The 17,659-nt window shown below is 46.9% G+C and overlaps 2 protein-coding genes across 2 annotated transcripts; both read right to left on the bottom strand.

Annotated features, from left to right (window-relative positions):
- Positions 1 to 6,162: 6,162 nt before the first annotated feature.
- Positions 6,163 to 9,424, bottom strand: KLK10 (kallikrein related peptidase 10). Its single transcript, XM_036740736.1, has 5 exons — positions 9,364 to 9,424; positions 8,318 to 8,519; positions 7,537 to 7,814; positions 7,245 to 7,378; positions 6,163 to 6,404 (listed from the first exon to the last, which is right to left on the bottom strand). The coding sequence occupies exons 1-5, from the start codon at positions 9,422 to 9,424 to the stop codon at positions 6,252 to 6,254; spliced, it is 828 nt and encodes a 275-aa protein (XP_036596631.1). The 3' UTR covers positions 6,163 to 6,251.
- A 5,264-nt stretch (positions 9,425 to 14,688) lies between these two features.
- Positions 14,689 to 16,497, bottom strand: KLK11 (kallikrein related peptidase 11; the record flags this gene model as incomplete). The annotated part of the gene is given in 3 exon segments (XM_036740732.1): positions 14,689 to 14,930; positions 15,456 to 15,592; positions 16,232 to 16,497. Coding segments are annotated over 3 exon segments (556 nt in total), but the record flags the coding sequence as incomplete, so codon positions are not given.
- Between the last annotated feature and the right edge of the window lie 1,162 nt (positions 16,498 to 17,659).

Raw genomic sequence — 17,659 nt, 5'->3', positions numbered from 1 at the left:
AAATGTTTGGAGAGCGAGGAGGGAGATTGGGAGAGGGGGAGGCTCACATACCTTCAGTCTTGGCTGGAGAAGAACTTGAGATTAGCAGTGCTTCCCGGTCAGGGAACCATAAATGATGAGGGTCTGGGGTGAGAGGTGCTCGACACCCCAAAGTACCGACACGCCGGGTCCTGCCGAAAGAATTCGACTCAAGCCTTCTCAGCCAAGGGAAGGGATAAAGTTTATTAAGAGTTAGCCAAATAAGCCTGCCCCGAGAGATCCCACCCCTTGCGACGCCTGTAAGGAAAAAGGGCCAGACCCATCTGAGCTAGATTGGTTCTGACCAACCTCATGGAGGCAAGATGGAGATTATATACACAAAGGTTGTGGGAGGGATTGAGGGGTGGTCTGGGGTGACCAGAAGAGGGGTCTAGGGAGGGACTTAAGGACGAGGTCAGACTCCAGGGTGGGGGAAATAGCTGAAGGCTATATGGAAATAACAACCCGTCAAGGGCTGGGGTAGCAGAGCTAGGGTATAGATATTTTGATCAGGATTAAGGATGGGAAACAGGATTAAGGGTGGGAAACAGCCGGACAATAGAGGACTGGGCAAGGTAGGCACTTGGGCTTAATGGTTGTAGCCTCAGGCCGAGGCCAGGTCGAGTGGCAAGATTCAAGGAGAGTTCAAGGGTTCAAGGGGTTCCTAGAGACTGTGCCCTCATCACTGCTACTAACCCCATTTCGTTGTTATTGTTGTTTGTCCTTCGTTCTAGAAGAAGACCATGATATCAAGAAGATGATGGCATGACTTGAAAGCGAGTTTGGATTTAAGTGAGGGAGGGCTGTGCAAGGCCATGAACCTCACTTTCTCCTCCACAGCCATCTGGGTCCAGTGGCCAGACAGAGATCAGGATGACTGGAGATGGCCTTCTAACCCCATTTTATAGGAGAGGAAACAGAGGCTGGGAGTGTTTAAGTGACCTGTCCAGAGTCACACGGCTAGTAAGTATCTGAGGCTAGATTCCAGCTCGGGTCTTCCTGACTGTCAGCTTTCTATGCTCTGGGCCTCCTAGCTAACCTAAATGACAGCTGTAAATGGTCATTTGGACAACCACTAAAGGGATAGGGAAGGCTTCTGGAGGAGATAATAACTTGAATAAGGCCATAGATGCCACAGCTTGCATAAATATATATTTATAAATATAATCAATAAATAATAATGTTATAGTAATATAATAAATCAATATTTGTTAAGTGCCTACTATGTGATATAAAGAGGCAAAAGACAGTCCCTGACCTCAAGAAGTTTACAATCTAATGGGAGAGAAAACATGCAAACAAATATATGCAAAGCAAGTTATAGCACAGGATAAATGGGAAATTATTATTGGAGAGAACACTGGGATTAAGAGGGGTGGGAGAAGGCTTCCTATAGGAGGTGGGATTTTAGTTGGGAGTTTAAGAAAGTCCAAGACATCATAGTCTGAGCAGATGGTTGCAGGCATGCAGGACGGCCCTTAGCAAATACCCGGAGCTAGTGATGGAGCACCAGCCAGGAAGCCAGCGTCATAGTATTGAAGAGTGTAGGGGGAGGAAGGTATAAGAAGACTGGAAAGGGAAGAAGGGGCTAGATTGTAAAGGGCTTCCATTTCCAAACAGAGCATTTTGTGTTGGATCCTAGAGGCAATAGGATTATCAAATTTGCAGGTGGGACAAAGTCAGCCACAATGTTATGGAATAAAGGAAATGTTCTAAAGAGACGAATATTGATTGATTGAACTAAGATTTTGCAAAGAAGGTAGGGGTAAGGAACAGAGGGTGTAGTATGATAAGGTAAGGATAAAGTAAGAGGAAATAAAGTTCAGAATGAATGAAGACTGGAGAACAAAGCTGAGGCCAAGAAAATAGAGTTCCTTAACTGTATAAAGGAAAAAGAGGAAGATCAGAAAAAGAATAGGACCTTTACTTAGAGTAGATGGAACAGTGATGACTAAGAGTAGAGAAAGGCCAAAGCTGCTCATCTCCTATTTTGTTTCAATTTTCCCTGACAAAAAGAATAATTTTTTAATGATAGAGAACAAAATGCACCTATTAAGGAATTGATAACCTAGATGGAATTACAAAGATAAACAGTAAAAAAGAAATCCTTAAGCTACCTTTGATGCCTTCAATTTACTTGGCCTAGATGAACTAATGATGGTTTACCTTTATATAATACTTTAAGTTTTGCCAACTCCTTGATGTATATTGTTTCATTTGATCCTGAGTAACAACACTTTTAGCTAGACACTATCTTTATCCTTAATGTACAGATAAGGAAATTGGGCCTCCTAGGGGTTGTGACTTGCCCCAGTAGGATTTGAGGGAGGATTGAAATGGAAATCTTTCAAACTCAAGTCCAGAATTCTATCCAATGGTACCAAGCTGCTTCCAAAGGTAATGGAAGAATTAGCAAATGTGATTTTTGGAGCCACTATGAGTGATCTTGAAAGAAGGTAAAGGCTTGGAAAATGGCCACAGAATTGGAAAAGAGCAAGAGTCCCAATTTTTAAGAAAGGCGAGAAACTAGAGTCTGCAAGCTATGAGCCATTGACTTCAATTCCTAGAAAAATTCTATTTTCAGATGTCATTGATTCATTTTTTTTGTTTTTTGTTTCTGCTTTTACATCACACTCCTTTCTCAATATTTACCTGCCCTTTGGAGTCTTCCCTTGACAAAAAGAAAAGCAATGAAACAAAAAATGAGCTGGTACTATAACCACATCTGACACATCATGCAACACTTCATGCCCTTAATTCCCCCACATCCCATCTCCACCAAGAGGAGGGAAAAGTATGTTTCATCAATGGTCCTCTGGGACCAAGAATTGTCATTGTATTTAGAAACAGCACACAGTGATGACAAGTGATCTATTTCCAGTCAAATTGGTATTATTTCCTTTTTTGAGGATATTTCAGTCATATCCAATCCTTTATGACCCCATTTGGGGTTTTCTTGGCAAAGATATTAGAGTGGTTTGCCATTTTCTTCTCCAGCTCACTTTCCAGATGAAGAAACTGAGGCACACAGGGTTAAGTGACTTGCCCAGGGTCTCACAGCTAGTGTCTGAGGCCAGATTTGAACTCAGGTCCTCCTGTCTCCAGGCTGAGCACTCTATCTACTATGCTACCTAACTTCCATAAGGAGATTACAGGACTAATAAGTCAGGGGAATGTTGCAGATAAGAATTTGTCTAGATTTTAAGAGAGCATTTAGCAAAGTCTCATACTGCTCTTGGGGTAAATATGGGATATGGGCTAGATGAAGGTTTCCAAGAAAAGATTGGATAGCATCTATGTTAGGGTCAAAGATTTCGAAGAGAGATTCAATAACACCCACCAACTAACTACAGAGTTCATTGAATAATAATTGAATATTTTGAATATTGAATAACTGAAGAAGCCAAGTGAACATTCACTCCTACAAAAGTCTACTCACACATACATTTGTGTCCCTGCCTCAAAGTCAACTCAGGACACCCCTTGGATGAACTGGGGAAGCTGAGTCCTGATCGCTAGCCTAACCCATTGTTTTGGAATGGCCTGAAGATATTAGGGGTTATTGAGTTTTGTAATAAATTGGACAAGAAATACTAGAGACTCCAATCAAGGATGAACTCCATTCATTAGGTCAGATCAGAAATGTAACTAGTTCAGGGTGTTCCAGAGTTTTCCAAGGGTGCAAATATGGGTGTAGGCACTTCCTCCGCTTGGTGACTGCTGTTGCTGAACCGCAACTTTCAGTCTCTTCCATTGCACAGGCTCCTCTTACAGTGACTGTCTTTCCCCCTCACCCTAGGGGATAAGAGCTGGACTCACTGGGATGGGCAACCCTCTCCTGCCATGACCTTACTGGAGGCTGGACTATCCTCTAAACTACCCTACATTTTGTTTAGTTTTTTGGGAGGCAATTGGGGTTAAGGGACTTGCTTAGGATCACCCAGTTAGTGTCTAGGGTAAGATTTGACCTCAGGTAGTCCTTTCTCCAGGGCCAGGGTTCTATGTGCTATGGTACCATCTAGCTGCCCACCACCCCCCACCCCCAACACATTTCTTTTTTAATCACCAAACTGAATTTGTCCCACATGAGAGTTTTTTGTTATGACTTTGAGTCCCATACCACATAAGGAATATCTTTCCTTTGGAGTCAAGGCGTATACTTAAGAGATAGGCATCCGCTGATCTTCATGTCCCCCTATTTCTTTCCCCAGATGGGGCTGCCCTAACCTGCCTACATCAACGTATTAGCTCTTTTTTTTTTCATTAGCTCTCTTAAAGGTGTCGACCTTGGTGGCATAGAGATGGAAGAAACCTCCAAGGTCATTGAATACAACACTCCCCCCCCATTTTACAGATGAGAAAACTGAGGCACAGAGGTTGTGTCCAGGATCCTAGAGCTCCTAAGTTCCTGAAGCAGGATTAGAACCCAGGCCTTCCTAAATTCTTTCTACTGTGGCATTCTGCTTCTCATAAACAGAGATCCCTTCCACCTGTTCAGATTCTGAGGTTTCATTCCTCCATCTCACCTCTTTTCCCCATCTCTCTCTAACACTCCCTTTCCACATCTATCTTTGACCTGTAATCTTTATATCCTGCATCTCTACATATCTGCCACCAAGGATCTCCCAATCTGCTGTGTGGTACAATGGAAGGGTTCTACTTGAACCCAAAACTCTGATTAGATTCAGTTCTGCTACTTGTGTTGAATGACCTTGAGGAAGTCACTTAACCCAGGGACTGGAACAGATAATCTCTGAGGTGACTTCCACATCCACATCTAAGATCTCTCCCCACTTCCCCCACTAGGAAACACCACCAGAGCCTATGGGGGCACCATTTATTATTGTCAATAAATATAGCTTGTGCCTTCTCATCCTCAAGTTACTTCTTATATTACTTTGAATGTAACGTGCATATGCCAACATATGTGCATGCTCTCTCTCCCATTTAGATGTGCTCCTTCAGGGATTTTGTTCACTTTTTTCCCATCCCCAATGCTTAGCACAGTAATTGGCAAAGATTTTTGTTGTTCAGTCATTTCATGTCTAACTCTTTGTGACCCCTTGTGGGTTTTCTTGGCAAAGATACTGGTTTGTCATTTCCTTCTCCAGCTCATTTTACAGATGAGGCAAGCAGGATTAGGTGACTTGCCCAGGATCACACAGCTAGTAAGTGTCTAAGACTAGATTTGAACTCAGGTCTTCTTGACTCCAGGTATGGCACTCTATCCACTGTACCACTTAGCTGCTCCCAAATCAGATTACTTAAATCTTGTACCCTAGTTTACATCCCGTTGTTTGCTTAATGCACAAAAATGTCTCCTCTGTATTTGGGGTCCAGCGCCAAGCTGGGGAGGTTTGGTCTCTATTTGTTCTGCACTGCTTAATAAATTGCTATATGCTTAGTAACTCAAACCTTTGTTTCATCAATTATTCCAGATTTTACCCACCACATCCCAAAGTTTAGTGAAGCAAAAAAACAACTCAGTTTTCAAGGATTAGGTACTCTCACAAGAGCACCTCAAGAATGTATTAGGAGACTCCAAAATATGAGGAATTTGTAGGAAAATTTGACTTTTCTGGATCTTTCCCCCTAATTTCTAAGAATCCCAAAAATGTCTTTGAAGATATTTGTTTCAAAAATGTCTCCCTGGGCCCACAGGCAGTGTTCCAACTGACCCTAAGAGTTCAGGAGGTAAGGGGTATGTAGTGATTAAAGAGCAGAGGACAAGAAAATTTAGGCCACCAAGTGATTCAGAGCTCTGCCCTGACAGGTGGATGGTGGATCGAGCAGGACCAGGAAAAAGGAAATGGGAGGAGAAAGGCAATGGTTGGAGTTAAGGGGCCTGCCCCAAAGCTCCAAAAAGAGGTGGAGACTCTGAAGACTCAGGTAGATAGATGCTCAGTATAGTTCTCTAAAACAGACTAGTCTTTCTGACCATTTCACTGAAGTGAGATAGCTGCTGCATTCCTTCAAGGGATGGGATCTAGGAGCTCAGACCCTTGGGTCCCAGGGAGGAGGGTCATGGCTTGGGGCCCAGATGCCTAGTTCTTTGAGGGGGTGGAATCTGTGAGCCTGGAGAGCTGATGAAAGCCTGCATCCTCAAGCAGGCAGGAGCTAGGTCCTAGAGTGGGTAAAAAACTATAGGGCCAAATACTCAGGGTCTGGGTGGGAAGAACAGAAGACATGAGGGTCACAGGATTATTGGGAAGATTGTAGGGGGTTCAGTGGTATCAGTGGCTCCGAATGGTCCTCTCAATCCAGGAGCTGTATTTACAGATCCAAGTATAGACTGCTGGCCGATGGGCTGAACCACAGGGGTAATCACCCCAGGATAGGATGCCCTGGAGGCTCCCATTACAGACCAGGGGGCCTCCAGAATCACTCTAGGAGAAGACAGAAAAAGAGTCTGGTTTGAGTCTCATCATCTCTTAACTAATGCCCTGGAGTCCCTCCCCACTGGCATAACTTTCTTGGTAAAACTGGCCCACTAGCTGGACCCTCCATCACCCATCCCCAAGTCTCTGAAGAAGGGGATATGATCCCCCTTGTCTGACATGTTTAAGTTTCAGCTTATCCATGGCTTCCTTCCAAATACATTCAGGTGGTGTTCTTGTGGTTGTTAACTCATTTTCAGTAGTGTCCAACTTTCCATGACCCCATTTGACAGAGATACATACTGGAGTGAGATAGGTTTCATATTTCCTTCTCCAGCTTATTTTACAGATGAGGAAACTGAGGCAAACAGGGTTAAGTAACTTGCCCAGGGTCACCCAGTTAAGTGTCTTTGGGACCACATCAGAACTCAGATTTTCCTGACTCCAGGTCCAGTGCTCATCCCCTGCAGCGCCACCTAGCTGCCCCCACACTCAGATACTCAGATCTTTCCTATAAAATGTGAATTCCTTCAGGGCTAGGACTAGCTCATTTATGTCTTTGTATGAACACTTTCAGATGTACCTTAATGAATGCTTCTGGATTGACTTCCTGACCCCTCAGGTGTTAGTGGTAGTGGGCTTTCACTCTCTTGCTGTCTCTGTCTCTCTCCCCCTCCCTCCCTTAAAATTACTTTGTGTGCTCCCACCCACTGACTCCACCCCCAAGAGTATATGAGCTCTTGTATCAAAAAAGCTGTTTCTGTTTGGTTTTTGGATCTACAACACCTGGCCCAGTGCCTGGTTTACAGCAGTTCCTTCATTAATGTTAGATTAGGTTGACTTACTCACCTGACAGGCATCCTGGCCATTGTCCAAGCCAGCGCATATCATATTGTTCGTAAGCACCCCAGGGTAGGAAGCTTCACACTCTTTGGGAGACAGGAGAGTGACCTCCGAGCAGGACAAGCTCTTACTGTATTTCACTAGTGAGGGAAAGGCAAAGCTGGGGACCAAGGGGTCTTGGCTGCCAGCCCTAATGCCCTTGGTGGTCATAACACAGGCCTTTGATCAGGCAGCCACCATCCCATCAAGGACCCAGGTTTCTGATCACTCCAATGTGGGCCTTCTAAGCACCCTTTACCTCGGGGTTGGCTGGTAGTCCCCCAGCCTGCAGCCTGGCATCGAGTCCCTGGTGCAGCACAGGTCCTAGCCAGAGGTAAGACCTGGACCCGGGGTCCCAGGATGGCTGGACGTCGAAGCTTCATCAGAAGGAGGTCATGCTCATCAGTTCGGCCAGGCAGGGAAGGGCCAGAACCGGCCTTGTACTTGGGGTGGGGGATCATAACGGAGCTGATTTTGAGTTGTTCACCTCCATCAGGTAGTATCAGATGGTAGTCACCAAGTTTGGCCCAAAGCCAACTGTCCAGGGCAGAAGACAGAGGGGAAGGCGTAAGCACAACCACTTTCCAGGAAGCCTTCATGCCTTGAAGGCCACTCCATTCTCTTCCCCTTCCCAGACCTTCTGAACCGGTTCATCAGCCTTTCCTCATTCCTCCTCCCTTCCCACAATCCTGAGAGAGGCCCTGGTTTGTGAGTCAGGGTCTGCCGATACCATCAGCAAAATGAGAGGTCTGAAGTAATGGGACATTCTGTATGTCCCTACCAGCCCTAAAGCCTGTGATTCTGAAACCTATCCCTGGCTCTTCAACTTATTACTGTGACAGTCTGGGCCTCAGTTTCCCTGTCTGCAGTAGGACTTCACGATCTTGGAGGTCTCTCCTTTCTGCCCCCACCTCCAACTAAATGCCCACACTACCTTTTGTCTTCCCCATTCCCAGCCAACTCTAGGTCCCCGGACCTAGATTTATCCTGAAAACGGTAAAATGGTCAGAACTAGCCGACTCTTTTTTTGTGAACTATACCTTTCGGCGCAATGGGCTGCGGTTAATACCCATTGGCGGTCCACCAAGACCCCAGCACAACGGAAGGAGAGGTCTTTGAAGAGAGAGACGTGCCAAGGCTGAGAGCCACGGGAGCACTGGGTAATCCTGGACCCAGGGGCCTCCAATGCCTCCGGGGCCTCCGACGCCTCCGGGACTGGGGACACTGAGGTTCCAGGTGCAGCTACAAAAAGAGAGAGAGAGGTGAGAAGCCCTGAGGGTGGAGAGCTGGGCCAAGGAGAGAGGAGGATGGAGAGGGAGGAAGGGAACCAAAGAAGGCGGGGAAATAGGAGGGCAGGTCTCGGAAAGGATAGGGAGTAGATTGCTGGGAGAGGGACAAGAAAGGGGATGGAAGTAGACCGTAGGAAAGCAACTACGGCGACCACGATGATAATAGTTCTCAGGTCAATAGGGCTTTACATTCATTAGCTCTGGATTCTATCAGTGTTGTGAAGTATTAACTTATATTTTTATAACGCTCTGAGGTTTGCCTAATCCATTCGTGCCTCCCAACAAAACACGTTGGGATGAGTATTCAGGTATTCCTCCTCCGTTTTAGTACTGGGTAAACTGAGGCTGCGAGAGTGAAGGACTTGAACAACTACGCTCAGCCATTACCCGTGGACGTAGCTGACTACAAAAGCCAGCATAGTCTCTGCTTCGCTTGGATTCAGAGTTTGAATGGTGGAGCTGGGGGGAGGGGTCGGCTTACCGCTGGGAGGGGCTGCTGGAAGCAGTTTGGGAGGAGGAGGGAGTAAAGACTTGGGATAGGAATTATAGCAGGGCTGGATCTGCGGGTAAGGAAGATGGGAAAAGTGTGGGATGCGTGAGGGGTGGAGAGGAGATGAGGGGGGAATATGGTTAAGTGAAGTATTGAGGGCAGGCTGAATTCAAGGATGAGGTTCCGGGTGGAGGTTGAGGCTGGACTCAGTATAGTGGCAGGATAGTGGTAATGGAAAACCAAGGATGAAGATTCCCTGGGGAGCCCTGTCTCGTCTCCCACCCACTCCGAACATATCTTCCCTTACCCCTGCAGGAAGCAAGTACCAAGAACCATAGGGCGGTGTGGATGGAGCTTCGATTCCTCATGCTTGGAAGCTGGGGGTGGAGAGGGGGAAAGAGGTCCTTTCAGGGCTGTGGAGTCCAGTGACTCCCCCAGCTCTGCGCAGGCCAGCTCACCTCCAGAAACTGGAGAGCTTCCCAGTCCCTGGCCCCACCCCACCCCCAACCGCTGATTAAACGGCCTTCCCATCTGATAACTGGTTAAGAAGGGCCCCCAGGCAGGATTGGAGAATACGCTAATTGTGGTAATAATAGCAATAATTACAATAATAACAGCCCCTTTTAGCATCTCCACGAACGTCCTAAAACCCAGCTTGGCAGATCTCTTCCCAAGTTCCACAGAGCGATACTGGAGCCCGGAGAGGTGAAGCCAATTCTGGAAAGTTGGCAATAAGTAACCATTTCTCCCAACATTCCCAGGGTGGGTTATGGTGGGCAGCTTTTCCCAGATGTCAGCCCAAGTGGTTCCCCAAACCAAGATCATAGAGAGTGACTTTCCCAAAGTCCCAAAAATCCAGCTACCCTCACCTCCAAACCCACTTGCTTGTTTGACCTAGAGGGACCCTGAGCCTCCCTCTGTCCCAACCCTGAGGAGGGAGAGCCCCCAGTCTTACCAGGGGGTCATGGACAGCGTCTCAGGGAGGGACTCTGGGTAGCTGGATCACTGCCTAGTCCTGTTCGGGCTATCAGGTCCTCTGCTCCTGGTCCCTAGTCCAAGCCTCCCCTTTTAACCCCCAGCCTCCGGAAGCTGTCCTACCCAGCCCCTAGGGGATCAAGCCCCCACTACCCCACCCTTCCTAATTAGACTTTCTGGGTGAGGCTGGCACCAAGCCTGTTACCAGATTCCTGCCTAGGGAGAGGCCCTGATTAAAAATAAAAAAATAAAAAGACTTCTTGTGCTCCAAGTTCACTTTGTATCCTCTGTCTTCTAACAAAGCACATTCCTCTCCCACATCTAGGAGAGTTCAAAATGGCCTCTTCTTTCAAGAAGTCCTCCAGGACCGAGAACAAGACAGGTTCAAGTCTACCAATTGTGAGAGGATGAGAAGCAACCCTTTCACCACAAAGCAAACCACAGAGCCATGCCTGGGGAAAAGGTCAGATGTATCCTGCCCCTTCCTCTTTCTCACCCCACCCAGGGGCTGTTTGTCTGTTTGTGCCACTGAATATTTGTATGTCTGTTTGGTTAAGAATTAGAGAATGTTAAACCATGAAGAGAACTACCAGGTGCTTTTTTCCAGAGGGAGGAGGGAATACCCATAGAAAAACAAAACAAAAAAACCAGAGTGACTGATGAACTCATAAATGGCGCCCCTGACACTGAAAGAATCCTAACAATCCCAAGCTTATACTTTGTTGCTGTTCAGTCCTCAGTCCTGTCCCACTCGTGGTGACCTCATTTGGGGTTTTCTTAGCAAAGATACTGGAGAGGTTTGCCATTTCCTTCTCCAGCTCATTTTACAGATGAAGAAACTGAGGCAAACAGGGTTAGGTGACTTGCCCAGGGTCACACAGCTGGTAAGTACCTGAGGGCAGATCTGAACTGAAGTCTTCCAGACTTCAAGCCTCTAATCATGGCATCACACCTTATATGACCTCATCAGGATTTGTGCGCTCAAAAGTCCCAATGGTTATCTTATATTGGTACATTTTCAAAAGGTTCCACTCTGGAATCAACTTGAATTGGAAAAAAACAGTCCAATCCCTAACAATTGAGAGCCATCTAGAGACCATTTCTAATTCGGATAGAGCCAATTCTCCGGGACAAGTTGCTTATTCAGAGGCAGATCAAGATTAGAGCAGCGAGGTGGTGTAGTGACTAGATAGAGCTCTGGGCCTGGAGTCAGAAAGATCTGAGTTCAAATTTTACCTCAGACACTCAGACCCTGGACAAGTCATCTAACCCTGTTTGCCTCGGTTTCCTCATCTATAAAAATGATCTGGAGGAGGAAATGGCAAACCATTCCAGTAGCTTTGCCAAGACAACTCCAAATGGGGTCACAAAGAGTCCAATACGACTGGACAATGACAACAGACAAAGACTAGGACCCAGGATGGAGGGGAGACATACAGGTGTCCTTGTATTCTTGGAGGAGTTAGTTTGCCATCACAGGGGTTGTATAGCATTAATAATCCCAGTAGTCAGCTGAGTGTGATTGTGGCTACTATCCCTGTTCACTGAGATGCCAGACCTGATGTCATGGCAGAGAAGTATCACACATAAAATGCCAGAGACTGTTGAACAGACAACACTAAAGGTTAAAACGAGAAACGACCTTAGAATACAAAATCCAGGCCATCAGAGTTAGAAGGAACCTTCCAATGCAAAATATAGAAAATCCGAGATAATCTAGTCAGTTACTTTCATTTTTCAGGGAAGGAAATTGAAGTTGAGAGACATTAAGTGACTCACTGAGGTTTATACAGTGACAAAGTGAGGCCTTGGGGTGAAGACTCGGAAACAAAGTCCAGTGTTCTGCCCCAAACTGCTTCCCTGGGTTCCAAGGATGTGCCCTTCTGGGATGGTCTTTGTTCAAAGGCCCCCTCTTCTCAGCTTGAGGTTCTAAGGGCCTTTCCAGCTCCAACAGTCTGTATTTTAAGGGCCATCCCACCTCTACAATCTTCTCTCCCCCTTCTCAACTTCCTTTTGGCTACTAGGTCATAACATTGTATTATAAGCTCCTCACCGGCAAGAACTGAAATTCTTTTTCGTATTTGGATCTCCAGCCCTGACAGATAATAGAAGCTTAATAAATGTTTTTTGGCTGGTTATTCTCTCTTTGGAAGAACCTTCCAATTCTGACAATTCCTGTTCTAAGGGCCCTCCCAGCTCTGACATTCCCAGTTCTACATTTTGTGCTTTTAGGATTGTAAGAGGGAAGAAGTTGCTGTAATAGCTGCCCCTATAAATAAGGGAACTTGGGAGCCGCCTGGCCCATGGTTACACAGCTGTTTTCATTGGTATCTCCTAGGCTCTAAGGTCTGTTTTAGCTTGACAGGACTCCCTTCCCAGGTTCCCTTGCATTCCAGGTTTTCCCATGCTCTGTGCCTAATTGGCCTTTCAGCACCTGACTGGTAATTATGCGCACTTACTAACCACCCCTGGGATCTGACCCAGCTGCCCATCTTCCTGGCACTGGGCCAGAGCTGTGGTCATCCAGGCTGGCAGTTTTGGCTCCTTTTCAATCTGGATCATGTGCCCAGCTGGCTGCCCTAATGCCCCGAGGCAGACTCGCTTCCTTCAGGCTTTGTCTGTGTTGCCCTCTGCTGGACTCAGGATCCCAGATCTAGGGCCCCAAGGGATCTCAGAGGCCCTGAGTCCAATGGGTTCATTTTACAGATGGAAAATCTGAGACCACAGAATAGACAGGGACTTACCCAAGAGTGCCCAGGGGTACAAGGCAGAGATGGAATTTGGTATCAGACTATCTGGCCTCCAATCTAGCATTCTTTCCACTATCCCATACTTCCTCCCCACCTTCCAGCTCACTCCTCCAGTCAGATCCCTCCGAGGGCACAAGTGAACAAAGGATTACAAAGGCACAAAATGTCTGAGTCAGAAAGGACTTTAGGGGCTAACTAGCCTGGCCCACCCTTGAACAATGGTCCCCTCTGCACATCCCCAACAAGCAGTCATAATAACGGCCAGCTTGTACACGGAACTCTGCAGATGCTGCGTCATTTGATTGTCACAACAACCCTGTGAGGCAGGGGTCATTATTATCCCCATTTTACAGAAGGGGGAATTGAGGCAGATAGCAGAAAAGTGACTTACCCAAGGTCACGCAGCTAAGGAAGCAATTGAAGCAGGATTTTCACTCAGATCTCCCTGATTCTGTGTCATCCATCTATCCACTGTTTTCCTAGTTGCTTATTTCATCACAAAGACCACCAGAGCCTCAAGGCAGCCCACTCTGCCTCCAAATGACTCCAAGTGTTAGTAAACTTTTCCACCATCCACCGAACTGTGGTTTTTTACAACTTGTACTGGCTGCTCTAGAGTCTGCCTCCTTAGGCCAAATAGAACCCCAATCCCCTTTCCATGAAAGACTGGAATCTTAAAACACTTGAAGATGGCTCCCATGTCTTCCTTAATACTTTTTTTGTCTAGGCTAAACATGCCACTTTCCTTCAGTGGACACCCACCCCTAGAAGTACCCCAGGCCAAGTTGTCAAAGGCAGGCCTTCCTGACCCATGGGACTGTAAGCTCCTTGAGGGCAAGGAGTGTCCTTTGCCTTTGTTTGCATCTCCAGCACTTAGCACAGTGCCTGGCACATAATCATAATAATTATACATATATATGTGTGTGTGTGTGTGTCTGTCTGTCTGTCTGTATACTTGACTGACCAACTGATATGATAAGGAGAGCTGGACCAGATGTGATTTGGTCAAGGCCAAGTAAAGTGGAAATAGAACTTCCCTTATTTTGCTCAATATTCCTCCATTTAGATTTCCCTTAGTTCTGACTTTCCCTGTTCTAATGCCCCTCCCAACTCTGACATTCCCTCTTCTAAGGCCCCTCCCAGATCTAACATTCCCTGTTCTAAGGGCCCTCCCAGTTCTGACATTCCTTGTTCTAAGGGCCCGCCCAGCCCTGACATCCCTTGTTCTTAGGCCTTTCCCAGCCCTGACATTCCCTGGTCTAAGACTGACATTTTGGGTCCTAAAAGCACCCTTCCATCTTCCCCTTCCTTGTTCTAAAGACCCCTTATTTTATGAAGAAAGCTGAAGTCCAGAGAGAAGAGTGAATTGCTCCAGGGCACACAGATGCCAGCAGAGGTTGTTGGATGAGAAGCCTTCTACCCCACAGCTGGCTTTCCAGTGCAGCCCTGTTTCCTCTGGGCCACACCACTGTCCTTCCTCTTCTTCAGTAAGGGGGGCAGGGGGTATATCTGACTTCCGTCCAGGCAGGACTTTCCAGAGATGAGAGGCAGTGCCTGGGTCTGGGAGACTCCTTCCTCAAGACTGCCAGAGGCCCAAGTTACCTTTCCCTAGTAGGTAAATAAAATCATCGACTCCTAGAATCCCAGAGTTAGAACTGAAAAGACTTCAGAGACATCAGGTCTTACCCTGACCTACCCCGCCCCCATTTTTACAGAGGCGTAGATATGTCAGGTGCTCAAGAATCTGAAGGTGGCAAAAGTCCACAACAGAATTTGAACACAGGTCCTCCTGCCTTCAGGTTGAGCTTTATCCACTAAGCCAGGCTGCCTCTCAGGTCACTGAGTTATAGTTACCTTCCTGTGAAAGGTGGGGGAGCCATGGATTTGCTTTAAAAAAAACGACCAAGGACTTTCCAGGGCTATTTATTGTGAATGAAATAGACAAGAAGGGGAGGCATGCGAGAAGGAGGTGGACGGAAATGTTCTTCAGTCAGGGTTAATTGCCCTTGATGGTTTCCCGGATCCAATCCACATATTTGCAGACCTTAGTGTAGACACCTGGCTTCCGGCTGACAGCACAGGGGTCTTGGCCCCAGGAAATGATGCCCTGAAGTGTTCCATTGCACACCAAAGGACCTCCTGAATCACCCTGTTGGAAGAGACCAAGAAAGTTGGCTTCTGGGAAAATGATCTGAGGATGGCCATGGGGATAGAGATATGAATGGGAATGAAGGGGGTGGGATGGCCATGGAGATGGAGATAGGGATGGCAATGAAGGGGGTGGGATGGCCTTGTGGATGGAAATAAGGATGGGGATGGCTATGGGGATGGAAATAGTGATGGGAATGAGAGGAGAGGGAGGGCCATGGGGATGGAGATGGGGATGGAGATAGGGATGGGAATGAAGGGGGTGGGATGGCCATGGAGATGGAGATAGGGATGGCAATGAAGGGGGTGGGATGGCCTTGTGGATGGAAATAAGGATGGGGATGGCTATGGGGATGGAAATAGGGATGGGAATGAGAGGAGAGGGAGGGCCATGGGGATGGAGATGGGGATGGAGATAGGGATGGGAATGAAGGGGGTGGGATGGGTATAGGAATGGGGATAGGAGGGAGCAGTGGAATGGGGTGGGGAAAGAATGTTAGAGATTGGGCTTATGTTTCCAGCAGACCTGGCAGGAGTCCTTGCCCGCCTCCTTGACACTGGCACACACCATGGTATCTGTGATATTCCCAGGATAGGCCCCTTCACACTCCCTATGATCGATGATGGTTATGTTGGCACATCGAAGGGTATGGGGGAGAGTCACTGTGGAAGCAGAGAGGCTGGGCATGAGTCAAGCAGCCCTCTCTTATTAGGGCCCCTCCCACACTACGCTGAACCCTCAGCAGGGTGCCTTTATTTCCCAAAGGGAATGCATTTGTCTGGAGGATGGCTCCCTCCTTTTTCACAATGGGCATCTCCAGCTTGAGATATTTATCGATCTTCCATCCTCTTCTTTTTACTACCTTCTTTCCCCGCCAGCCCTCCGCCTAGTACTACCCTTACTGAATGACTCAGGGTCCCCATGGTTCTTCCCATATCTCTCCTCTTGTATCTCCCCTATGCCTCATGTCTCCCTAGGTTTCTTTCGGTGTGTTCCCTTGTCAACATTCCCATGTTGCTCATCCGTCTGTCTTTCTCTGCTTCCCCATGTACCCTTTTGTATCCCTTAGTGACTTCTTGTCTCCACATACATCCCAATGTCTCTACGTATATGTCCCTAATATCTCTCACTGTCTCCCCATGTGTCTCTGTTTTTCTGTATCTCCCTAATATCTCTCACTGTCTCCCCATGTGTCTCTGTGTCTCTACATGTCCACTTGCAGCACCAGATATCTCCCCAGGTATTTTCTATCCACCCATTTCCTCTTGTAGGGTATCCCCATCCCTCCAAGGGACCCCTACACTGGGGGCTAGTGGTGGTCCCCCAGCCGGAGATCAGGCATCGGGTGCCAGGAGTGACGCAGTGTTCAGGCAGGGGTAAGGGCTTCACCGCCCTAGTCAGCATCACAGGGGCTTTCAGCTTCACCAGCATGATGTCATTTCGATGGTCCTTGTTGGGGAGGCTACCGTTGAAGCCTGGGTGGGGGATGGAGATGGTTGCCGTCCTTCTCTGCTCACAGCTATCTGGCCGCTGAAGGTTATGCACCCCCAGGTATGCCCAGTACTGGCTACGGGTGGAGAGGAGAAAGGAAAAATGGAGAAGGCAAGATTAGAGCTGGAGAGTCAAAATCAGGGGGCATGGGGGTGGAGAAGTGGGGGCAAAATGAAAGAAAATGGTTAGAGTTGAGAGAAGGAAACAGAGAAGAAAGGAAAGCAAGAGAGAGAAGTTATAGAAGACCTGAGAATGATAGGAGAAAGGAAAGAATGTCAGAGGTGAGGAGAGAGACAAAGAAATAGCAGCAGGGTGGAGTAAAAAAAGGAAAGGCATAGTAAGACTGGAGAAAGGATATTGTCCCAAGGCAAGTGGACAGATTTGGAAAACTATAGGTCTATGATTCCTGGAAAATATCAAAAATGAGTTTTACAGGGATGATTAGCAAGCATGTAGAAAAAATAAGTCATGATCTCAAAAAGCCAACATGGTTTTATCCCAAACCAGATCATGCCATCCTAATCTTTCTGTGCAATATACCAGCAGTATAGATATGGTTTACCTAGAGCTTGGCAAAGCACTTGACAAAGCATTTGACAAAGAGAGAAGAGAAATGGACCCTAGACAGTAGCACAATTGGGTGGCCTCAGAGCTAGTCAAATGGATGGACCCAAAAAGTAATCCTTACTTATTCCATGTCACTTTGCAATGAGGACTCAAGTGGGAGACCTGAGTGCTCTGTGCTTGACCCTATGCCACTTCTCCTCTTGATCAATGATTTGGATGTATGTCAAGATTACCAGTCTTGCAGATGATTCAGAGCTAGGAAGGATGACCAGTACATTTGATGGCAATATCAGGATCCAAAAAAAAAAAATATCTTGACAGTCTAGAATCTTGGACTAAATCTAATCAGGTGAAATTTAAGTGAGATAAGAGGAAAGTCTTATACCTATTCATACAATCAACCTCACAAGTACAAGATGGAGGAGGCACAGATGGAGAGTGAGTCATCTGAAAATGATCTGAGGGTCTTAGTGGGCCACAAGCTCAGGATGAGTCAGCATGGGTATGGGGCAGCCAAAAAAGCTTAAGGTGCTACCTTAAGAGAGACAGGGCTTTTAGCAATAGGAAGGTGACAGTTTCACTGTTTTCTGCCCTAGTCAGAATTCCTCATGTTTGGTTCTGGAGGTCACAGTTTAAGGATACTCATAAGGTATAATGTTTAGAGGAGAGAA

The sequence above is a fragment of the Trichosurus vulpecula genome, unplaced genomic scaffold, assembly GCF_011100635.1.
Source record: "Trichosurus vulpecula isolate mTriVul1 unplaced genomic scaffold, mTriVul1.pri scaffold_68_arrow_ctg1, whole genome shotgun sequence".
NCBI classification, from domain to species: Eukaryota; Metazoa; Chordata; class Mammalia; order Diprotodontia; family Phalangeridae; genus Trichosurus; species Trichosurus vulpecula.
The sequence above is the reverse complement of the archived record's forward strand: the minus strand, read 5'-3'. Positions and strand labels throughout refer to the sequence as shown.